The following is a 25,350-nucleotide window of genomic DNA, read 5'->3' on the forward strand; positions in this document are numbered from 1 at the left end:
TACCTTCCGCATCAAGAAAGTTCTTATAAGTTTCACTGAAAGTGCTAAGCAGTGACGGCGGTATAGTTACGATGATGGCATTCGCCCCGTGTGATTTTAGAGCGCAGCGCTTAGGCTTCCATTCCTGCGACGAACGTCGGCGTTGTCCCTCGGCGTAACCGAGCGAACGAGCACAGCGAATGATTCCGGTACGCGGAGTGCAGCGTGAGAATAAAAGCGTAGTGCGGCGGAATACTTGCGACGACCGCTACGAAATGGAGCCAGAGGACCGTGCAGTCTAGAGTTACTGTATATGCTAGTATTTCTTCTTGCTAATGTGCAGAACACGGAGGAAAGAAACTAAGGAGAGGCCCTGACGTCACTCTTTGCGAAGCTAAAGTGAAGCCGGAAGTTGGAGTTGCTCATGACGTTGCTCCGCCTGTCGGGCCAGCTCTCCTCTCTCGTTTACATTTCTCGCGAAACCACGCCGCGCCGCGCGCAACCGTGCTGCTCGGACCAGCGCGCTCCGCAGCAATACTAAGCAATCGTTAGCACGTTAGCATTATTCTGCGAAAGAGGGCAAAATTTCCCGCGAATATTCCTTCGTCCGTAGCCATTGCCGTGGCGCGGTACATTGCGTACAGCGTTGCATGCGCGTTCATTTTACGAACTTTAGTTCCTCCTGTCCCACCTGGCCATTGCAACATCCGGTAGAGCACGGTCCAGATAACGCAGCGCAACAAAACACGGAGACCAACGCAAACCTGCCCGGACGGCGCCTTTGCCACGGTACGAAACCTACGGAGCAACACGTGTGAGCGCACAGAACCAAAACAATGCCGCCATTGTGGCCCGAAAGGCGTGGCCGTACAGCAAAGAAATAAAAAATCAGCAAAAAAGAGGAGAACCTACTACGTAATTTCCTCCACACTTTTTTCCTGGCGCATGGAGGGGGTAGGGCCTCTCCTGAGTTTCCTTCCTCCAGGGTGCAGAAGAATGCTTTTGCTAAAAGGCAACCAGCTTGCCTTGACTCATTGAAAGCACCTGATCTTGGCCGGATTTCAGAAGGGGAATTGGCGAAAAGGTGCAAACACACAATTAGGATTGTCAGTAGTTGCGATGCAAAGGGCGAGATCGTAATCTTACCTGAGTAACTAGAGCCGGAAGGCGAAGTGCTCAGGATAATATTTTGGGCAGCAGCACTTGAAAAAAGCTCTTGGACTCCCTGGAATCTAGCTCCGGAGTAAAAGTGACAAGTTCCGCAATAATTTGTCATAGCCATAAACGCTCACATATGCTACCTTTGGTAGTATATACGGTAACTCTAGTGCTGTCGTCTGTTCACCGATGGCATGTGGCGAGCGCTACGTGAGCTGAGGTCTGTCGGCGGCTGCTGCTGCGAATCGCGCCCACGCGTCACCCCACGCGCTGCCTCTCGCGATCTCCCCATTAGCGAGGCAGTCGCGTCACACTTCGCTCCGCTTGCAACTTTCCACGCGAGACAGATTGTCCGCGCCAGCCCATATACCGCGAAATGAAAACACATATAGAGCTGCGCTCAAATTTTGCATTAGGGAGTATCGTAATCGTCGGCGAATATTTTTTTCTAAGATTTCTTTCCTTAATCTTCTTCAAGTATAACTGGAGAGGCGCGGTTCAAGTGCTACGCCATGCAACTGTTTCGTTTTATTTTCATTTAAGGTTTTCTACCGTACTGGTCTTCTGAAACTTGGTGTTCTTGAAGTACTCATCCCGCATGGGGCCTTAAAAATACAGAATTTTTTTTTTTTTGCGAACAGGCTTGTAAGACTCGTTAGATATTACAGGACACCGAAACCATAGTTCTACATCATTTGATATAGTAACACCTAGTATTTCTAGCGTGAGATACCTCTGGAACGAGCTCTTGGGTCTGTAGAATTTATTCTACTCAATCACCTGCACTAATGTTCATTTAGACACATGACTTCGCGCGTTATGCCCCGACAATCGCTTCGCCTTACACAGCGTAAATTGTCCCCGACGGAGTTTTCACAGCAACTGGCCGTGCATCCACGTCTTCAAACTTGCTGTGCGGGAGAAGTCGTCCTGCCTTATACGGAAACGGAACCGACGTGGCCGAAACGTGCCACGGGAAAATCCGCCTGGGGAGATGGTGGAACGTGGTTGCTTTAAGTGACTGTGCCGGAACCCAAAGAACAATCTGTGAGCAAACAAAAACTTTGGTGAATGTAAAAGGAGTGCCATTTGGAACACGGACAAAGAAATGGGTCGGGACGAGCACTGTCCCTGTTCTTTCTTCGTGTTCATTCTTGGTCTGCATTCCAGGTTGCGCTCCCTTATATTTACTGAATACCCACCGAGCAGTCCAGCTACAAGAACTGCGAAAGAAAAGCGTATTAATGCGAAAGCATTATAAGGCTCATGAGGCGTAAAATCCGGCGTGGGCATGACCACGACCCTATTGTCCAAGTGAGCCAATCGAGGCAGTTCATGTCAATTAAAGAAAAGTTAATTAAGGAAGGTTTAATTTAGTAGAGTTTATTGCAGCACTCTAACCCACGACTATTGGTGGTAGTAGCACCCACAACCACTGTTGTTAATTAAAGCGAAATTAATTAAGACACAGTTAAATAAGGTACAGTTAAGGCACTCCAACCTGTGGCCTTTCGTGGGAGTCAAACCCACGACTGTTGATGGTAGCCGCACGCACGACCATATGGGATTTATTATCGTGCACATAAAGAACGTCGCGCGAGCGTTCTTCTATTACCACCACCTGGGAATACAACAGAACATCTAAAGTGCGACCTCGAGCGTGAAAGCTGAACGTCATAGAATCTGAGTTACTGCGGGGGACATGCCGGATATGTACGTTGGGTCATGACCTCCGAGATCGCACCGTTGCAAACTCGGAGGCCATGGTTTCCTTATTGGCCGGCGTCCGGAGAACGTCCACTCATGATGAGAGCCGAATTCTGGGCGACACCTATAGAGGATAAATGTTGTGAATACGCGACACGGTCTAAAGAGAACCGTTCGAAAATTCATTCCGTAGATCGGGGTTGTAGCACAGGAACAACTGCCTGGCTTTGTTGATCAATTTTTATTCTAGAGTCCGCCTTTTCTATGGCTGGCGATGGACGCTAGTCAACGTTAAGCACTGTCCTTTCTTTTCAGGTTTCTCCGTTATACAGCGGAAACTTGTGCGGCCTGTGCGGCGATTACAACCTGGACAGGAACCACGAGCTGTTCGGTGCCGATGGCCATTTGTACAATAACACACTGGAGTTTGCCAAGAGTTACGTTATACCTAACCCAAAGTGCCACCCGCCAGCCCCGTAACAACCCTTGGCTCGGCACGCTTTGAGCGTTCGTTATATAATCACAACGAGCATATCTACTGCAAACTGCTATGACTAAAGAGCAGGAAGCCAAACACTGGAATAAATGGCCACTTCTAGCTTTTCCTAAAAGCGACAACCACAAATAGCGCTCAATTAAGCTTTCACCAAAGTGCGATATGGATAGTCTTTCATCTCCTATATAAATTGCAAAAAGGGACAATAAAGAAAAATGTAATAAACTGGCAATGTGTTCATGTTTACACAGTGGGGTGTGGGGGGGAGGGTAACCTGGTCAACACTTTCAATGAACGCAGCGTAGAGGGTTAGCCCGTAGTCCACATGTTAGTTACCTTGCTTCCATAATGAGAAAGTGCCGGGAGAAAGAACAGCTCGCGGGAATACATTTGATGCTGCCATCCACCACAGTGTGCTGAAGATACTAAGTGGGCGTGGCCTCAGAAATCAACAAAGAAAAAATACTAATTCTTGTCAGCCTTCTTTTAGCAGGCCGGCCTTATCCCGTTAACTAGTTACCCTCTGTTGTGGTTTAAAGTCGGGCATTCATTAGATGGTAGCTGGCCCATGCCGTTGTCCAACTCATCCACGCTGAGGACGTTGTTGAAGTGAGAGACTTGCTCTCGTCAAGAGCGAGGAATATGGGTTTATTTACAGTATCTACATGAGGACGTTGCAGTTCATCAGTCTAGCATGACTGCGAGAGAAAGCACACTGAGGAGCCGCGCAACCGCTTCTTAAATAAACTCTGTCCTTCCCGGATCCCTAAGCGAGGGAAAACGTTCAAACAAAGTCATCGTAGCCGAGCCGCCTTTGAGGGGGAGGGCTTACATACACACTTCCGCACAGGTTTCAAGCCCTCACAGAGGTGAGATGGTCTTGGCAGAACTGAGTCTTGCCCTAAGGAGGCGCCTCTTAATCCCCGAGCTGACCCCCGCAGAGCGGCCGCCGTGGTTCTCGATTGTCTTGCGTCTTGAAAGGTACGTGAGACGGTGCCACCAAATACATTCCCTCAGAAGCTCCCCCGCTCCCGATAGACCAGGTCGGTGATGGCGAGTTCACTAACAAAGCCTGGTTCGCCGACCTCGTCTCGGCATTCCGGCGACGAAGAGTTGCTGACTCGGCGTATTGTCCTCCTCACAAAGTCAGTCGCCGCAGTAGACATCGTGACGCCAAGAGGCTGCGGAATGGCGTCTTGTCGTCCTTTCAAAGCAGGTCTCCACAGTAGACTTAGTGGCGCCGTTCGGCTGGAGACTGACGGTTCCTTCTTAGAAAACGCCAACCCCGCTGCTGCAGCTGGCTGGAAAAACTTTCCGTGTCGGCACCTCTGCCGGCCGTTTCTGACACCTCTTAGTGCTCGGTATACAGACCATCATCGTAAATAAACGCTTTCATAATTCATTGAATGAAGAAAAGAATGAATGAATCAAGCAATAAATAAACAAATAAATCGTAAAATTACGGCAGAACTCATTTCGCGATGACTCTCGAGGGTAATTCGTTAGCAGTGAATCAGTATAGCGACGACGTATTGCCACCGTCGAAACGAGTTATGTATGAGGCGTGTACTGAAGCCGGGCTCCTCTTTCGTGTTTCCCTACGAGCCCTCAGTGTCATCTAGATCTGCCGCAGAGGAGTTTGCGCATGGCCTGCGAAATGTATGGCACGCCGGAGCGTGCGAACACCGAGAAACGCGTCCTGTGGCAACCGGACTCCCCTCTCGCGCTTCTTTCTGGACACGCTGTGCCATCTAGTGGCACTGCCGAGAAGGCCGCGCATGGCCTCCGAGACGAGAAGCGTGGCGCGCCGGTGCCTTCGAACGATGGGAATCGTTCCTTCGCTTGGCGGCGCACTGCGAGGCACATACTCAGTGAGCCATGCTGGCGGAAGGTTCATTGAAGAAGGGCAAGTATCCGGTGCATTTGTGTTGCAGCCTGCTAATGCGTCGGGTCGCTGTCCTTGAGGAACACTTGTGACGGGGGCTTGTCTTTTCCACTCAGCATCATAGAAATGTAAAAGATATTTTTCGTTTTTGTCGAGCTGCACATTCCCGGTGGCACATACCTACTTACCCAAGATGGCGTCAAAGACGTTCATTGAAGATTGACATACACACCTGCTGGCGCATACCCAATGGCGTAAACTGGTATCAAAGAGGTTCATTAGAGACCCTCACAGACCGAATAGCACATACCCAGTATTTCAAGCCGGCGTCAAAGTGTTTCTACCTACCCATTCCCGCGTGTACAGTAACCCATGTCGGCCTGAAAGAAGCTTCCTAAAGAGCCGGACTTATATTCATATTGCCACATACTTTGCGACATAAGTTGGCCCGGTATTTGGTTTCGAACATTGTTACCGCAGCCCAGCAGCCCGATGTGACACCCATTCGATCACTGACTACCGAGTGACTCAGGTAGGCGCAGAAACGGTTATATACCCGAGGCACCCGAAGAATGCTAACGCATTAGAAAGACACCGAACTTGTGTGACCTTGACGAATCCCAATCCACATTCAAGCGAAGCGGCTTATTTCGAGCATTTGCAAAAAGAACTTCAGCCTCCTACAGCTAAAACATTTAAATCGTTGCCCATACGTGAATGGCCCGTTAAAAATCTTACCCACCTATAATGGTTTCGAGCAGTTGTTGAGCAATTTTCACTCGGGCAGTAATTCACCCACACACAGTTTATTTAACCAGAACACTAGCGCTAATGTTCCACGAGCCCTTTTTCTCTAAATTTGATCTCGGTTGCGATCACAGTTATGCCATGGCCGCGGGATAGATATTGCGTTGTTCGTAACACAGACTTCAAACTTTCCAGATCACTTGTGTACGTTTTTATTGCAAGCGCCAAAAGTAACCCACCCAGTTCGAAGTTTGCCTAAGCATAACCTATAACCTTGCTCTTACTTTTACCAAACATAAAGAGCAAGGGTCAGCCGAGTGTCGACGCCAAAGGAGACAACATCGACGTACGTGGTGGTCCAAATGATTTGATGACTAGATGTTCATTATATCTCTCTCCATTCTGTCTCTTTTTCATTGTGTTCGCTTCTCGCGTCGGTTTATTCATCTCTCTTCCTTGTTCCGTTTCTTGCGCTGTTTTTGTTCCTAGCATCATGTACCAACTTGCAGAACAGCAAACTTTCCTGCTTATCACTGCTTGCATCGATCTTGATAAATTTAACTTTGACTGCATCATTGCAGCTTTCCCTGTGTCCTATGCATGTCCGCTGTTTGCTTTTGGTTGTTGTGGGACATGCGGCTCCATTATATAATCGTGATGGATTTCATTCTATAAAATAACTTGAGAGTCAGCGCCGTGTGGTAGATTGTCTTACTTCTGCACCCTTTCGTTTGCGCGGTGTCACACATTCAAAAAATGCATCATATAAACAATTCGCCCACCTCACCAAGGCCTGTATTCTTAACCATACCTGTGCAGCGAGCGAACAGCATTTATCTGAGGTACAAACAATCAAGCAATGTGGCGGTCTGCACTGTGAGATCCCATTTCTGTCGCAGTTAAAAATTAAATTGCGAGGTTTCATGATCCGGAACTGCACAGTCTATTACCAAGGACCCTATATTCGAATAATCCGGATTAATTTTGACTGCCTGGTGTTCTTTAACGTGTGCGCAGAGCGTGGTACGCAAGCATTTCGCCCCCATCGGAATGCGGCCACCGTGGAAGGAATCGCACCCACGACTTCGTGTTCAGCAGCACAACGGCATAGCCACTGAGATCGTTTAATACCGCCATCCTTTGTTTCTTTGTTTTTGTTTTCAAATTTCCGCGCAAGCGTGTCTACACTCGCACTCGTAAGCAAACGCTCACAGACGCGCAATCGACGCTGGTAAACGCGTGTCGCTTTATCTCTTGTAAAAAGCACTAATGCAAGGGACGATTTGTCCGATATGTATGCTTCCGCATGATTCGTAACGTCTCTTTGCGCACCCCCCCCCCCATCTCGCCACCCCCGGGTTTCTATATGAAGTTCAAGCAGTCACGCCGATATCTATACCTTGCCACTGAAGACCCATCAGCCCATTGATTTTCGCATCATTGCTGAGACCTTCGAACCAAGGGGCATTGTGAGCAGCAGGCTGTCTCGAATGCCACAATACACCAAAGCAGACTGTGATTAAGGTAAAACAACCCCAAAATTTATTTTTTCCGTGATAGCAGCGCACAGTAAACAAAGACTCAGAAAGAGCTAGATAGACGAGACCAGCGCTGTTTTTCAGCTGAAACTATATTGCAAAGGAAACACGACACGTCATATCAAGGACGATAACATGACGCGCTGTTATCACGGTCATGTTCCAACTCGCCCGATTCGTCCTCCTTGTCCACTTTATTTGTTTCAGCAACCTTCCAGTGCCTGGTCACTTGATATCGCTGGCCCTGCACTGCGACACACAAGAGGACCGCAGTCTTGGAATCACTGAAATGCGAACCGAGAGCCCGTAGAGCAATGCCAGGGGCCGCGCGAGTTCCACTCGGCCGCCGACATGAAACGCTCTTGCCTCTTCGTCCGCACTGCTCCAGCCCGCCTCCCGCGTCTCAAGAGACACGCGGAAAATTATCTGCTCACTTCCAAACCCGTGCACGTCATAACACGCAGCTGCCCCCTCCCCCTTTCCCTTGTTAAATCCAGCGACAATGTCTGGAGTTGGGCAGATCACCGCCACGCACGAGTGCTTGCATAAGCACCCTTCGGACGGTGTATCCAAAAGGAATGGATGCTAACTGTTGAGTCATCATCATGAAGATTCTATGGATACTATTTTTTTCTGTGGCCACTTCAGGTAGGAGAATGCCCCAGTGGGTTGGAGCGTTTTCTTTGTGATTTTTTTCCCAGTTGCTCCGAGACCATAGCTTTTCATGTAGAATTTAATGTGACTTCGGACGCTTTTGGGAAAAAGGGAGTAAGATATTGACAGTGGACAGCGGTGTTGCAGCGTCAGAACCTTGGATGCTCGCTTCACTACGTAGTTCAACTAGCGAGTCTGCAACGGCCACATCATTATAAATAGCAAATGTTTTAAGTAGGAATGCTAGGAGGTCACCTGAACGGCTCCGCCTTTACGTTACTCCGCGTAGAGGAAGGATAAGTAAAATAATCCTGCACAAATTATAACTACTGCGAACTGTGTACACGCGAGATGCGCATATATATATATATATATATATATATATATATATATATATATATATATATATATATATATATATATATATATATATATATATATATATATATATATGTGTGTGTGTGTGTGTGTGTGTGTGTGTGTGTGTGTGTGTGTGTGTGTGTATGTGATTATATTTAAATGATGGATCGATGCCTAGCTGTAGGGGGAAGCGAGTACAAGGAGCTAACTGCTAACGTGCTAACTGTGCTTCACTGTGGAAGCTTCACACAGGAAGCTCAAGACTGAGTTAAGTGTTTTTTTAACGTTAGCCTGTGGCCGTAATAAGTACTCGAAGGACATCCCCGCCTTAGGCCCGAAGACGCGCATAGATATGGCCTGTTGACTAACACATCACTGCACACAGATGCCTGGTAAATTTTGCTAGACAAACTAGAGAGTACGCCGCCCTTGCTGAAATGTGTTAAAATTGCTCTCTTTGTGCGCAGCACACTTCGAACGCAGTTTTAAATTAGCTTCAAACGCAGGGGGTTAAGCGAGAGCGTTAAGGATACCGTGTCGCAGGAAGGAGCTCCGGTGTCGGCCGTCCGGCGCCGGTGTCCCTGTAAGCGAAAGTTCTCGTATATATTTAGGCTTACGTACGTACCACGCCTTGCCATGTGACATCCGGTATATGCGGGTTATGTTGTCACACCATTTTGTCACTAAAGTTGCTCATACCTTGCCTTACATTCTTGACATTGTTATTCCCTCAGAATTTTGAGAATAACATCCCACGAAGAAATGTCGTGAAACAAAACACCGACAGTGCGTGCCTTTTATGTTAAATCTTCTCAGGCTGAAATATTAAAAGTGCGGAACAATGACCCAAACCTGAAAATGATGCAATATTTTTGGCGCGGCTGTGCACTATCACCGGGATCGGCTCACGCAAGAGGCCGTGTTTCTACCAGAAAGCTTGCCTTCATGCACAGCGTTCGCCGCCAGCGTTTCCAGGTAAACATTATGGTTACATAGGCTGCCGTTGCCGGGAAGCGTGAGAAGCAGTCAGGAATCTTTGAATGCTATAGCATTGAACCCTTAAGGGCGAAGTTCAAGGTACCTCTAATTTTCTTTATTTTTTAGTTGCACCAAATTTTTTAAGAGTGTCTGTGGCAGATAGCACAATTCTAACCCCTTGATGTGAGTTAATCGACGAGGCGGTCAATAATTCTACAAGAAAGCAAAATGCTTAACTGAATAATGAATATAATTACACTAATTATTTTTGATTAATTACCTTACGGCACATATCTCAATCTATGAAATCTAGGTAGTGAGTATATGCAAGGTATTTCAACTTGGAGCAAATTCTCAGGACTACACAAGTTTCGATATAATAATTTTTAAAGTGTACGACGAAATACATTGTCATTCCAGTTACCTTTGTGCTTTAATGCATAAAACAGCGCTTTCTCAAAAAACTAAGAGGAACAACACTGCACTTTTACCGCAACTTTGACGGTGCATATTTGGCAACCGGTGGCACCCTGAGAATTCTTTCCAAGTAGATATGCTTTGCATACTCGCTAGCTACAATTCGTAGATTGAAATTTGTGCCGTAAATAAATATTTAAGAGCTAATTATCGTAATTATGTTCATTATTCAATTAGTGGTAGCAGGAGTAGTAGTATAAACTTTATTTCTCTTAAAATATGTGGGCGGTGGGTGGGTGCCTCAGTCCGGCCTCCACTGGTCTCTGCGGCTCGCTAAGCTTACACGAGAAGATCTCTCTGGCTCTGTAGAGCTTCGCCAGCAAGCTTGACCTCCCAATTAAGATCTTCACTTTTCGCAAAAGTAATGGATGCCGCATCGAGTAATTTAGGTGAATTTGCAATAGGCAATTATTAAAAATTTCAGACAGCTAGAAAAAAAAACTATGAAGCTCGTATACAAAGTTTTTAGTGACACTTAGTATAAGGGCGTTAGGCAATACAAACCATTCATTGGTACACACCAAGTTTGCGTGACGTGGAAACTGACCTTAAGCCCAATGAAAAGAAAATGTAAGCGCAGGCGTCTTATTCAACCCATTTCGTTAGATACATGAATCCGAGTGGATCAAGATATTTCTTTCCTCTTCAAAAAAAGTTAATAGCACTTCAGCAGAGCCAACGTGGTGTTCAGTGACAATCCTACAAGCCCAGGTCCATTCTATCCCGTTGAAGAGGCGCCTCCCTCGCGATACAGAAATGACGTAACGAGATATCATATTTCCCAGGCTTCGAAGTGGGTAAAGAGTACGTGTACAAGCAAGAAGGAACTTTGCACATTGCAAATCCAGAGCAGCCCTTGCAGTCCGCAGGCGTTGGATTCAGGAGCAAGATCGTCGTGCAGCCCAAGGAGCACCACACCATCTTCTCGGTAAGCGCAGCAAGGGGTTTAATGCATTTCTTCGGCTGGTACCGTGTGCACCAACCGACGGCTGCTACAGCATTCTTGTGACAGCGCGCTACATCATCTCTTGCCGTGAAATTGTTTGGTCGTTTTGGAAAAAAGTTTGCTTAGTCCAGCCAATCGGGGGCCAACACAGGGGCTTGAATGCGGGGGAAAACGCACAGCTGAATGTGTCTCACTGCAGATCGTCGGCTTCGAAGCGGAAACTTTCAACTCGGACAGCATCGACATCGCTCATCACCAGTTCAAGTACGTCCGCAATGAAGAAGCGGTCGCCGCACTCCAGCGTCCATTTGCTGCCACGTTCGACGAAGGAAAGGTATTGTCTTTTAAGACGTTGCCCCAAGGGATAAAGAAAGAGACATGTTTATTGGTAAGGTATGAGGAAAGGTAGATTGGAAAATCTTGTCTCTAGGCTGATGCTCCAAAAATAAGCTAAAGGTTAGGGAGAGACAACGAAAGGTACAGAAGGGCACAGTGAACAGGCCTTACCTGAACACACCGTTTATATTCAAGGTCGTGTGAATGACTGAACGATTCATTTGTTCTTTTGAACAAATTTGGATATATCTCCTTCGCAGCAGCTGGTTACGTTCGAACAAGGTTGCGGAATAAGATTCTTCGATATCAGTGTAACACCAGCGCAACGTGAAATTTGCAATGTTTCTCGAAGAAATCGATGCTTTCAACACAAACCGTGTGTTCGCCAATGCATCGCAGGTGGAGGAGATTCAAATGGACAAAAACGAACCTCTTTGGGTGAGGAACATGAAGAAAGGTGTCCTGTCTTTGTTTCAATTAGACCTGGTCAAGGGACGCCACAAGAAGCCGGATGACCGGGATTACCACGTCAAGGAGGTGAGTGAGTCGAGAGCATAAAATAAAAAATATGCATTTTGTTTAACTGATGTGTGGAAGAAACAGGTCCCCGATCACCCGGCTGTTCCGAAATATCCAAAACAAACTCGAGTGGCTAAGAGATGAAAAAAAAAACAATACATTAAGGCACCAAATGAAAATGACTGAAGGATGCAAACTTTCAAGTATTTGCTGCTAATCGTGCCATGCGAGCCCCACAGCGCAGGACCTGAAGTAGAAAATCAAACCTTGTAGACAACTCAAATTGCAAGGTCATGACAAGTCAGTCAACATTAGAGCACTGCACTGGCCCGGGCCTACCCGAAAGCCATGGCCAGGCTGTTTAAAGCGTTTTCCGGCGGGCCCGGCCCATGCTTGGCCATGAGGCTACGGGCAGGCCTTGGGCTTGAAGCCATGGGCCCCGGGCTAGATTTGGGTCAGCTTCTTAAAGGACCTAACTCGTGTCTTCGAGCACACGCGAACACATGCATTGCATGGTTCAAGGCATTCTGTGCCAAGCTGAAGTGACACGTGCAAGGAGCTGGCTCTTAGTATACCTTAGGTAAGAATACAGGAAAACAGATGACGTTCAATTTTTTTTTCCTTTCCACAGAAAACGAAACTTTGTTTCCACGGAAAAAACATAAATTACACAAAAAAGCCGTCCTTCAAACCATTTTTCTGTTACCCCTTTTGCGGCTGCACTATTACAACTCTCGATACTATTATATTACTTTAGCGCTAACGCAACGGCGTCGCTTTCTACTTGCGCGCTTATTTTATGCTGTATTCTCGTGAATCCGACTGTTTGTATACCTGTGCATATATATTCGCATGCTAAGCGACCTCATAGGACCAAATTGAAACGATCAAGGTAAATGCATGCGCACTAGCGGAAAAATAACAGCACAAGCAATGGGCCAGATCACTAATGTTCCGATGGGAGGAACGCGATTTCGGTCTTTCATTGGTTATGCACTGCAGCTGACTAGACCCCGAGAAGGTGAGGCTGAAACATAAGGTACAATTTGTAAGTAAATATATATATATATATATATATATATATATATATATATATATATATATATATATATATATATATATGTGTGTGTGTGTGTGTGTTCCTTTTACGTACAGGCCGGGCCTGCAAGTATTTTTAGTGCTAAGCATTTGACAAATAAAACGCGGTGATTCCAAGGTCATGAAACACTGCATCACTGAAACACTGAAACACTGCATTGCCTGTGCAGATAAGCACGACTACTTGGAGGAGTACGTTGCTCAGCGATGGGGCTTAAGGGATTGAGCATTTTACAGTGACACGCTCTGGCCGTGACCAGTTTCCGATTCAAACAATTCACATTTTCAATCTACATTTTCGGGAGCACTTTTATTCGAATGACTTAACGTCCAGCCCGACGTTTTACTATAGCGACGGACATCCTGTTAATACTTTCAGGGTCCCTGAGACGTGAATACAACGAGAACACGAGATGTGCCATTGCGTCACAATCGCTTGCGCCGACACAGCCAATCAACGCGGGCTAAAATTGGTGCCCGTGAAACCGATCGGTTGATAATACGACCTTCGAACCACATCCTTTACTTACAATATATTTGGCATGACAATTAGAGTGATACGCATACATTGGGACTGAATGCATGCCGATATAAAGGCGTCGTGTGTCGACCTCACTGATGCGTAATGTCCGTGCTCACCGATTGACACACTGGGAAGAAACTGCGACTGTCGCATTAAGTGCACTTGTGGTACCAAAGAGAGGCCTGCCTTCTGCTGACTGTAACAAATTATTTTAAACGTTTCTTCAGAATGAAGCCAAAAACTGCAAAATATCCCATCTTGCATTTATACAGGACGGACTGCATGGTTCTTGCGACACCCTATACGTTGTGCACAAGGAAGACCACGGCCACATCGAGGTGACCAAAGTGAAAAACCTCGATAAGTGCGACCCCGGAAGTTACGCCACCTACGGACGGCAGAAAGGCACCGTCTGCGTCAAGTGCGAAGCTCAGAGGACCGTGAGTAAACAAAAAAATCTCCACTTGGACCGCCAGATCTAGCGTCAATTTCAGCGCACGTCACTCTTGAGCAGTGTCATTGGCCGGTACAGTGAAAAGGGGATTGTCTACCCCTACACGCTGCATGACGCACACATGTCAAGGGCCTCAGCACTATCGGAATGAAATACATGATCCATTAACATGTTTTCTGTACAATGTATTATTAAAACCCTGCAAGGGATTAGTGATGCATCCAAGCCCATTATCTAGGTCTTAATCATGAAGCCAAGTGTAGAAAGGCCAATTATGCAACTGGTTATCATTACAGTATATATATATATATATATATATATATATATATATATATATATATATATATATATATATATATATATATATATATATATATGTATATAACTTTATAACCTGACTAAACTCTGCAAAATGTCTGGCGCACGTGTTATTTTCTGCAGCAGTTCCACATTTGCATCATTTATTCAAATGTGACGAAATTGTTCTCGAACCTGTGTCAAGACTACAATAAGCCGTGCAGGATAATTGCTTCACGTTCCCGACGCGCTTCATCACGTTGTCGACGCCTAATTCTCCCCTATTCTCTCGATGTTTTTTCGCTAGTATCAACTGGCGGACACCTCCGAGGTTTATTACCGCCTCAAGGGAACCGCTCAGCAATACGTGATCGAGCACGCTTGGTCAGAGTCGACACAGATGCTCAGGAGTAACAACGAAGGCAAAGAAGTCCGCGTCATCTTCAAGTAAGCTTCGTCCCTTACGTTTTCGCTGGCAGATCACACTTACGACACTGCGTGTAACATTTAGCGAGTAAAACAAGTTTTGGAACCAAGAGAGAACGTTCGGATAGTTGGTACGCAACGATATTGAATCGATCAATCAAAGCTTTATCGTGCAAAGACAAAAGAAGTTGCGTACAAATTGCAAAGCATAACCACGACCACGATATATAGACGAAAGAGAGGCTAAAATTACCACAAACACTATTTCAAAACTGGTTTATTCGAGAAAGAGAGTAAATATATCATTAACCAAAAAACCGTTAAAGTTTAAGAGGAAACTAAAGTTTATCTTCGGGTGGCGATTACATTTCAGATGACACATCCAAAGCAGACTCGACTAATGTAGTCAGCTAAGTTACAAGGTGCGACTGTTTATCTGGCAATGCTTTCGATGTTTCGCTCATGGCGTCACCATATTTACCGATATGGTAGGCCCCTACTCTCGGCCTTGTTGACAATGCTCTACTGCATAACAGCAGCTTTATTACGCGAATTAGAGGAAACTACGGTGTACGCTTACAACCATGGCAATATGTTTGCCCTTACACCTAGTCATATAAGGGTCGGCCAACCATTACATACAAATATTGAGAAACAGCTGCAGCTCTTCGACGATGCAGAACTCTCATGTTACATTATGTTCTTTTCTCAATATGCCTCGAGAAAAATCATCTCGTTAAAAAAGAGATACCCTATATAAACTATTCCGCGTTTTATTTTTCGAGAGCCGCTACCTTCGAGTAGAAACGAACTAGGCCCGCTTGGCTGCTTAGTTGGTAAGTTTATTAGTGTAGAATAACAGCCAGAAAATAAAGATTCAAGAAGGCGATGTCTAATTGTAGTGAGGTTCATTTCAAACTAGCATGACTGAAATAACATTTGTATTCGCTTAGCCGCACCTTGGACCTCGAGACAGAAGGCGAGATCACGGAGCAACTCTTACTGCCAAGAGAAATACAAAAAGAGCGCTCATTGGCGCAACAGTTCTCAGTGACGCCGGACGTCAAGGACCCACAAAACCTCAAGCGCGTCAACGGGTTCATCACGTACTTCGGCCTCCGCGCCATCAAAGAACACGTAAGGCCACCATAAAGCGTTACCGCTTAAAGCTGCACAGACAACTCTTTTTTTTTTTCTGCCTTGCTGTGACGAGAAATACAAGGATGAAGAGTCAGTGAAAGTTAAGGAGCGTCGGATGCGGTTGGGTGAGGTGGGAAGAGATCTCATGTCTGAGACTGAGTCCGGCTCATACACCAGATCCGTCGCGGTATAGCCCAGTGGCTATAAGGCGTTGCGCTGTTTAGTCGAGGGTACGATCTCGGCCGGGGTGGTCGCATTTGGATGGGGAAGAAAGAAAAAAAAAAGCGCGTGCGTAGTCAGATTTGCGCGCAATTCAAAGAACCCAAGATGGTCAAAACTAATTCTGAGTCCAGAACTATGGTACGCCTCATAAATTTATCGTACTTCTCGCATGCAAATTATAAGAATTTAAATATTGTGATGCCCCAGTTATAGAAGCACTTTCGATCATGATCGAGCCCGATCGGGATCGGAATTGTCAGTCGCTCTTTTTGCAGCTTGCGCGAATACGCCAATCGCGATTGCGAAATTTGCTCACGAACAAGCTCGATCGCGTTCGAAAGTGCCTCGTGTGAGTGGGGCATAAATTGGGACACAATCGCGCTGCCACACTGAATTTCTTGGTCACCAAAAAAGAGGTGTTACTGCCTATACACTGCAAGGTAAGACAGTATATTAACTGATGGGTAACCAAGTCCCCTGATTACATCTCCGAGTTTTCAAAGAAGTAGTCTCAGAAAAAAGTATTTCGTAATCTTTGGTCGTGGCTGTCATGTGAGGTCATTAAAAGGAATAGGAGAAATGGCTGTTGAACCTCACTAGATTGCTCCATATTAGGTGGTCAGAATTTATCTGGACCACTGCTACCACTACTACTTCATCCAAGCCTCCGAAGTCTGACTTAAAAAGCTAACGAAGGAGATGTTAATCATACAGAGCGCTCATGGGCTTAGGTTGAAAGTAAAAAACGGTACGGTTGCCTTGTCTTGCTTGGGGATGCCCCATGTTTTTGTGTGCTATCGGCAAAAATGTGTGGAACGCCTTTCTGTTTCCTTGCATGTGAAAAGTGACTGCCTGTGTCTGCAGGAAGAGTGCTTCATTCGACCCCTACGCCCTACTATGCTGAAAGTTCTACGTCACTTTTTCCCCTCGTTTCCCTAAATTAAAAATGGTCCCTCTCCCCTCCCCCATGTATACTTGTGTTGATAACTGTATAACTGTTCAGTTAACTTCACCATAATTTCATCAATGCAAAGAAAACTTTGAGAATAATCCGGGTACATGTGTGTCCCCAACATTTCAAGAATATAGGAAATAATTCGAGCATTCCTCAAAGAGAACAAAATAGCAAGAACGATGGATTTATCCGTTTCGTCTATTGCAATGTCCGTGCAATTGTGTCAGCGCTGACCCCTCGTATCTGCTTCCCGTTGATTGCACGTAATAACGACCTCTCACAACAACAGTTACGCTCGTGCCAATGTCGTATAAGCTGTCTCGCGTTGTCTGCAGCTTGTGGTGAGCCTGCAAGCCCTCGCGCGACTTGAGTACACCAACGAGGACATCCGGGACATCGACAACGAGTACAGCGGAGCCCTGTTCTTCCTCATCGCCTTTCACTCGTTCTCGACCTTCAAATATGACGGAATCGACGACGTCTACCGGAACCACGTGCTCACCGCGCCGGAATACAAGGACAGCATGCGGTAATTTTCGTTCCTAAGGACGCAACGCCCACTTCGCTGTGTCAGCGGGGGCAGGAAGAATGCGGTAGTGGGGTGGGGAAACAACAGTGGCGAAGTATTGTAGCAAGCGTATTCGAGGCCCTAGGAAGCTTCCCAAACATAAAGCATAGGAAAGCACACCGCTGGCCTATCATGTTGCACGATCGCGTGCTTTTTCTGAGCTTCAAGGTTGGCATGTGAATCTCGCTCCTTACTTTTGTTTACTCCTTGGTTTTAGACATTCACGTTTGCTTCGTGCACTTTCCATGCTCCATAGAGTGACTTCTTCATTATTGTTTCCTCTGAATTTTCTGAAGTTTCCTCTGAAGTTCATTGCTTCCTTGTCAACAATATACCCTGCAATAGCCTCTAATAATTAAAATTTCAAATATCGAACAAACACTGCATATCCCTCCGCGTGGGTTGTGTTGGTACAGAGCTGGTGTTGTGGTGGTGTGGTTCATTGACTAATTACATAACACGCCTTCGCAAGAACGAGTAAGCCAAAGCGACGGAGCTAGTGTGCGACAAGGACTCGAGCACTGTTGTTTGCCCCCTATGTGTCTTTTATGTTTCTTCAGTTCTTATGTTTCTCAATTTTATGTGGCCTACTAGTTAAGAGAAAGCTTTAGCTGGGAACCAACTCCGACGCGACCTATTCAAATGCATGTACAACGCAAAACGCTTTTCTGAAGTAACCCCTTGACCAATGTTAATGAAATTTGTTGCATTTCAGAGAAAAATGTAAATTCTAGTAACTGTTGGAAGCGGAATTTCGATTTAGGGCCTGAATTTTGCTAAAAGAATTTTCAAATGTTTGAAAGTTCGAAAAATATAGAAGCACGAAGTTTACAACTTAATAGCTCTGCTTCAAGAACAGATATCGCGGTTCTGTAAACGGCATCCATTAGATCATTCAAAGCGGACAAATTTGATATGTCAATTTATATCGTGCTTGAATTTGTTTCGTCATGTACAATGGTTCTGCAAAAGTTTTTTCCATATTATAAGTTTTCTTAGAATTTATGCGTCCCATATCAATTTTGACTGCTTTAGATGTACTATTATATGCAATTCACAGAATTGTGATATAATTTTTCATTGCTGAGTTATGGAGTTGCAAACTTGACTGTTTCGGTTTCTCGAAATTTTTTGTCAAATTTAATAACAAATTCACGACCTAAATCAAATATTTGAAACAAATAGTCATTACACTTTAAGTTTTTCTTTTAAATGCAACAAACCTCGTCAAATTTGGTGCTGTGGTTGCTGAGAAAAACGAATTCTCCTTTTACATGTATTTAGATGGGAGCACTCGAGCGCAGTAGAGGACGGCAGAAGACTAGATGGTGCGACGAAATTCGGAAATTTGCGGGTGCGAGTTGGAATCGGTGGGCGCAGGACCGGGGTAATTGGAGACCGCAGGGACAGGCCTTCGGCCTGCAGTGGACATGAATAGTACGGCAATGATGATGATGATGATGATGATGATGATGATGATGATTACCCGAGCTAACGCTTCCTCTGAAAGTCCATCGCAGCGATACAGTAGTTATCATCAGTCATACAGCGTTGCAGTGGTGAATTACAGCGATACAAGCAGTGACAGTTCAAAAATAACTTGACACCATGTTTACTGCGTTTTGCGTCATACATATGTCGCGTTTGTTTCGCAATTTGTTGTTGTTGTTGTTTGTTTGCTTGCTTTCTTTCGGCCAGAAGTGTATAGTGTGGCATAGCAGTTACATAATCAGGGATAAGGTGCCCGAGATGGGCCAGCCCTTTCGAAACGTTGATCAGCTCACCTAAGGTTTTTTTATCTCCGTTTGGGCGGCTTCTATACCACAGTGTGCTATTTCATATGTCGGTCCCCTTACTGATTCTGAAAGTTGTGTATGGCGTCATTTTCATTTTCATGACGCTTGCCTATGTAAATCATTTGTATATATTTTTACATCTAATTAGTTTACATCTAGTATCTAGTCGGCATGCTTTCTTTTTCTCTCATTTAATATTTGGGGTTTTACGTGCCAAAACCACTTTCTGATTATGAAGCACGCCGTAGTGGAGGACTCCGGAAATTTCGACCACCTGGGGTTCTTTAACGTGCACCTAAATCTAAGCACACGGGTGTTTTCGCATTTCGCCCCCATCGAAATGCGGCCGCCGTGGCCGGGATTCGATCCCGCGACCTCGTGCTCAGCAGCCCAACACCATAGCCACTGAGCAACCACGGCGGGTTTTTCTCTCATTTGTGCAAATTTTGTTCCGGTTTAGTCAATGTTGAGATGTGTGTAAGCAGAATAAAGGTCGGAAGAGGTCGGAAGAGGGGGGGGGGGGGGACAGGCATAGTGTTAAGCTTTCTGAGCCTTTACGTCATACCCATACGCGGAAAGCTTTCATTTTTCCGGGTGGGGAGGGGGGCGGCATGCTTTTGAAGATACTCATATAAGGCCGTCACTTCAGTCACAAGATAACTCACAAGACCTACAGAAAGTTCAATTTCACAGCCCTGAGTCCTCTCACACCACCAATAATCTGGCGTCTCAAGGTGGTGTGATCTTCCTTCGTGTAATTGTTTTCTACTTCACTATCACTCATACTGCTTCGCCTTTCCGGAGAAACTGCAGCCTCTTTTCTTTTATGTTTTTGCTTTGAGTCCGAATATTAGCGTTGCTGCGCATGACTGCTATTGATTCTAATTATGAGCGAATTCGACTTGGCCTCATTCCGGTTACTGAGTGAATTATATATAATACATATTTGTGACCTCTGCATGCAAGTAGCGATGTTTCCATCCCTAATATTTGTTGGAAGCTATTAGAAGAGTTCTTATTTTATTTTTTGTGACTCGTTAGCATTCCTTACTAGAAAGCGATGCAAAGTCACATATCATTCACGTGCATTTCGCATACCATTGATAAAAGACTTCGCCGAAGGGGTCACTGATGCCTGCAGATTTATTTTAGCGTGAAAAAAGAGCGCAAATCATTTTGAAGCGAGCTGAACATACAGCAACATCTTCATTCTCTAGGCATAGGCATTCCATACCATTTAAAATTGGCTACCTCCTTCTCTTTAAAAAATATAATAAACATTGTCCTGTGCATATATTTAGGTATACAAAGCACGTATCACATGCTGGCAGTTTTCCTACTGATCGCTTCCAAGAGGTACTTGAAACTTCATTCAATGCCGTCGCATAGGTGCGCTTTCCGGGCTCTTTTGGAACAGCGGCGTCGCCCATAAGCGTTTTCTTAACAACTTCCCTTGTCGGTTTGAGACGTGGGAAATTAAATGCGTACTCTGTTTCCAAACCAATTAGTTGTGGCGCGCTGGACGTCTTCGAGCTCGATGGTGCGCTTGCAGCCTTTGGACCCAAGCCAAATACCTTAATCCTTCTCTGAACAGCTGTCCGTGCAGGACATCGGCCATAATTGGCTGGGTCGTCGCCGCCTCAGTTAGCCCACACAAAATTTTCTTTCTTTGCACACATCGTGCAGCCATGAGGCCCCTCCCGCAACGCTTACATCTCTGTTACCCATACAGCACTTAGCTACATGCCGGAAGCAATGGCACTTAAAACAGTGAGGTGGTGTCTCCGTGTAGCCAACAAGCTCGTGTCTGGTAAAAGTGAGGTTAATCTTCTGCGGGCGTTCACAGTTTGGAGCGAATGTGAGAACCACAGGGTCGGTGCGCCTTGACTCATATTCAGAAGAGATAAGCGGAAATCAACGCGACTAACATTGAATATTAGGGGCCATACAATTCGTCGTGCAACTAATGTTCAATTCCTGGACGTCAGCATCGACACCAAGCTACTGTGGCGCCGCGCGGTTGAAAGCGTTGTGGCTGCATCAGTGCAAAGACTTAACGCACTTCGTCGAATGGCTAGTGTGCGTTGGGGAAACAAGCCTATGTCCATGCATAAGCTGAACGCTGCACTGATAACGAGCCGCATTCTCTATCAGCTGCGGCTGATATCACCATCGTCGAACCAGTTCGAACGCTATTCGAGGCAGTACATAAAAACGTACTTCGCTTGGCGAAGTACGCCTCAAACAAGATGGTTACAAATGAAGCAGAGTCTCTTCCACGCCGCCTTTTTGGCATCTCAGGCCTTTTTGACGTACCTATTAAAGTTGGCCTAGTCTACCGCAGGCAGGGCCCTTCTCAGGCAGCTAAGAACAAGAAATCGCTCCCATTTCCGTGTGGCGCTGAGATCCTTCCAATATTTAGGATTGGAATGGCCTAAACGGAGTTCTCTCAACCCGCCATGGTATTGTCCAGGCTATGCCTGCAACGTCAGTGTACCCCAGCTAGCGGCGAAACCCACCATTCCAACTGTCGAGGCAAAGTTTATTGTACTGGGTCACATGAACACAGCGTATTAAAGCCACTTACATGGGTACACAGACGGGTTGGTGTGTGCATAAACAGATAGTTGCGCAGCAGCATTCCGCGCACCCTTCCTTGATCTGTCATGCTGTGACCGTCTGGATCGCGCGGTTCCGTCTACAACAGTAGAAAGCACCGCAATTACCGCGGTTTCGCGAAAACTACGGGCCTATTCTGCACGAGATGTGTTGCGGACGGACTCGAAGTCAGAGTTACAGCACTTGCATCGTGGCCTACCTTGAGAGAAGTTTACAAGGCAATCTCTGGCACTGATTGCTAATGAGCAAGACATTTAACGTAAAATTTCAATGACTCCATTCCGCGCAGGAATAGAAGGAAACGAAAAAGCTGACGCTCTCGCACGTCTAGCGCTGACTTGTGTCGCAAAGGTGAGAGTGCCAAATATTTTTCGGAACTCTAAGGATGCAATCCGCAATCATTTTAGGGGGATTCACAAGACTCCACAACAAGTTTGTGTGATGCATGGACTTACCCTCGAGGAAGCGAGGCTGGTGTATCGCAGCAGAACCGACTCCACGTTCATCCTAGTTTCGTTATTCAAGATTGGAAGTTGCGCTTCCTCGCTCTGTGCCTTCTGTGGTGATATTGGCGACATTGAACGTCTCATTTGGCTATGGCCGCAGTTAGACACAAAAAGAAAAGCGATGGTCGACAGCCTGCAAAAGAGTCGTCTTATGCAGAGGACCTCTGAAAACGTCGTTTTCCCTGGAGGGGCCACGGCAATCAGGAAGAGAGCGCAACGACTGCCGATTGCCTTCCTGCGAGGCACGGAGCTCATCGACATCTGGTGACACACCGCTGATCTTAACTTATAGGAGGAACAATTGGGGGCAATGTATGCCAGATGCTCGCCGCAACACCACCGTCTCCATCATCCATGGTGGTTACAGTGTGAAATTTTTAAAAAATGTTGAAGTATAGCAATACGAATGAGGTAGCCGCCGCTGGTGCATCTAATGCGCTTGTCTTCCTGTTGTAAGGATTTACAGAAATAAAGCGAAAGCATGAATTAATAGCAGTGCACGTCCGCGCCAACAATGCTGCAGTAAGCTTTTGGCCACAGAGTTTTAAGTGAAAAGGTAAAGGCGAGTGAAAAAAAAACCTCGAGTGATGTGGGTGACAGAACTCTGTTAATGAGACGTTAGGGTTGGGGGGGGGGGGGGGGGAGGGCTTAGGCGTCGCCGCGGAGGGGGGTGGGGCTTTGCGCCCCGCCTCCGTAGCTGGCGCCTATGGTCAGACCGTTAGGAAACTGCGCACTAGTTGTCTGAATAAATATGAAATACATAAATTAAGTCAGGCATAGTCTGCCATTACAAAAAAAGCCCACACGCGTCTCGCGCCTGCATGAAAGCGCCCGCTTCCGCACGGACACGGAGATGAACAAAAACGCGCACTCCTCGCACAATAGGAGGCTGACCAGTTGTCAGTGGTTCTCTCCGCATTCTTCTTTAAGCACGTTGCCCGACATACAACATTTTCGCCGCCTAGTATCCCGTCACTTCACTTCATGTTTTTGTCGTAGAGACATTTGTTACGGCTCAGGTTTCCCCACGTCACGACGAATGTCAACGTGAATGCGATTAACGTTGAAGCAATGTAGCAACACACCGTATTACCGAATTCTTCGTTTCTGTGAAGCCGACTTCATAAATTTCATGTCACCGAAACTTTCACTTCTTTTACGTCAACGCTCCTCGCTCAATACATGGTCTAGTCCTATTTTGTTTACCTGCATTCTCCATGCTTTTGATGCCGTCTTCCTTACTTTTTCACTCTTGTTCTGCTTGTCTATCTGAGTATCTATCCGGTTACAGATGCCCATTGGCCCATGTTGTCTATTCGGGTATTCTTTATTATACCAACCAGACTTGTGAAACAATCTGTTTTAACCTGCACTTACACAACTTTCGTGTACTAAACCCCGTACTAGTCTCTGGCTATGGGTCAGGACCGTTCTTGCGTATTTTTTCTCTGATGCCAGAAGAAAGAATAAATTGAATTGAGTTCGAATTGAAATACATAGTGGCCCATACGAGTTGCCATACCAGTGACCTAAGTTGGTGTGAAACAGGTTAGAGACAGACATACCGAAAAGTGCGCGAATTTCCCAAAGAATGCTAACCGCATGAATATAGGATACGTTAAGCTGTTGCTCCCATGTGCTCTGCAGGCACGTGTTCCTGGATCTTCTCGGAGCCACCGGAACGAATCCGCACGTCGCCTACGGCCTGAGCTTGATCAAAAGCGGAGAGCTGAGCAACTTGGACGCCCATCATTTCTACAGCAAGATACAGATAAACCTGAAGGAAGCCAGCCCTGCCATGATTCACGAAATCAGCGTGAGTGATGGTTTTTGACAGACGCAGCATAGACGACGGTCTCGCTGATGCTTGCTCTCGCTCAGCAAGCTGCCCTGCTGTCCCAGCATTTTCTTAAAGCATTTTGGAGCTCTGATACATTAAGTGCAGAAATAGAGCAGCACGTCTGTGACTGGTGAACGCAGACGCTTTTCGCCTCTTCAGAAGGTAACAGTGGTACCAGAGAGGAATCCTTATGGACTTTGCTGCTAAGTGTGGTACCTAACCCATTCAATCACATATTGTAATCAAGGATTCTTAATGCTTCCATATGTATATATATTTTTCTAGAAATGCAGCACAAGTTCTGCAGAAGAAAAGATGGGACCTGTCGCTTGAATAGCTAAGCCACTTCAAGCACGTCTGTATAATAATAAAAATTATTCTATTAAGAATATTGTCCCCTTGCAGGTGAGACATTACATCCAGAAAATAACGGCAATGTTTGTTAGAGGTAACCGCACCAGATATTATCAAGTTGATTAATTTCTTATACAAAGAAGAACAGAATAACAGTAGTGGTGTACAGACACTTGTCCAACCTAGTAGTTCATCTTATAATTACCTTTCTTCTGCCTTACTTTGCACACTGAAGTAACCTATGACGTTGTTTTCGTTTAGCAGAGGGCTACGTTTACTTTCAGTGCCATATTCAAGAATTTTATCTGGTTGTCAGTAGTGAGAACATTCAAAATTATGTTACATCTCAATGCGGAGGCACCGTGACGGAAAGTGTATAAATGAGGAGAGATATCCTTCCACTTCACACTTCCAGCTGCGCGGCAGAAAACTTCAAACAGGGCCAGTAAGAGAGATCCTGTCAATTCCATGCTAGCTCCTCAACTATTTACAAAAAACCACTACATCACCTATTTTGCGCACTTCACTCTGAAATGAATACTAAAGTGACAGCTACGAAATAGAAACCGTGTTGACGAAGCCAGCTTACAATAGATCAGCATGAAACTTACGCCTTCTCGGCTGAGCCTTTTAATGAGTGTGAATGTAATTGTAACGTTATCTTAAAAAGAATACTCACATTGGTGGCTATCGTCCAGGGTATGTTCTAAAGCAAGCTTCTTGACTGTGAGTGCTTGAGATTACGCCCGCATTTTTTACGAAGCCTCGGCCA

General features: G+C 45.8%; 2 protein-coding genes across 2 annotated transcripts in view; both read left to right on the forward strand.

Moving 5' to 3' along the window:
* LOC142560065 (vitellogenin-6-like) overlaps positions 1-3,343 on the forward strand; it is a 46,731-nt gene extending 43,388 nt beyond the window's left edge. The window contains exon 26 of the mRNA XM_075671843.1: positions 3,160-3,343. Coding sequence (XP_075527958.1) covers positions 3,160-3,324 — 165 coding nt within the window. The 3' untranslated portion in view covers positions 3,325-3,343. The remainder of the gene's footprint in view (positions 1-3,159) is intronic.
* A 1,478-nt stretch (positions 3,344-4,821) lies between these two features.
* On the forward strand, positions 4,822-24,218 carry LOC142559926 (vitellogenin-6-like). The gene is made up of 9 exons (XM_075671623.1): positions 4,822-4,834; positions 10,765-10,907; positions 11,125-11,259; positions 11,661-11,798; positions 13,674-13,841; positions 14,460-14,599; positions 15,532-15,715; positions 17,231-17,424; positions 24,032-24,218. Exons 1-9 carry the CDS (start codon positions 4,822-4,824, stop codon positions 24,216-24,218), a joined length of 1,302 nt encoding a protein of 433 aa, XP_075527738.1.
* The last annotated feature ends 1,132 nt before the right edge of the window (positions 24,219-25,350 follow it).

This window comes from Dermacentor variabilis, chromosome 10, assembly GCF_050947875.1.
Source record: "Dermacentor variabilis isolate Ectoservices chromosome 10, ASM5094787v1, whole genome shotgun sequence".
Classification (NCBI taxonomy): domain Eukaryota; kingdom Metazoa; phylum Arthropoda; class Arachnida; order Ixodida; family Ixodidae; genus Dermacentor; species Dermacentor variabilis.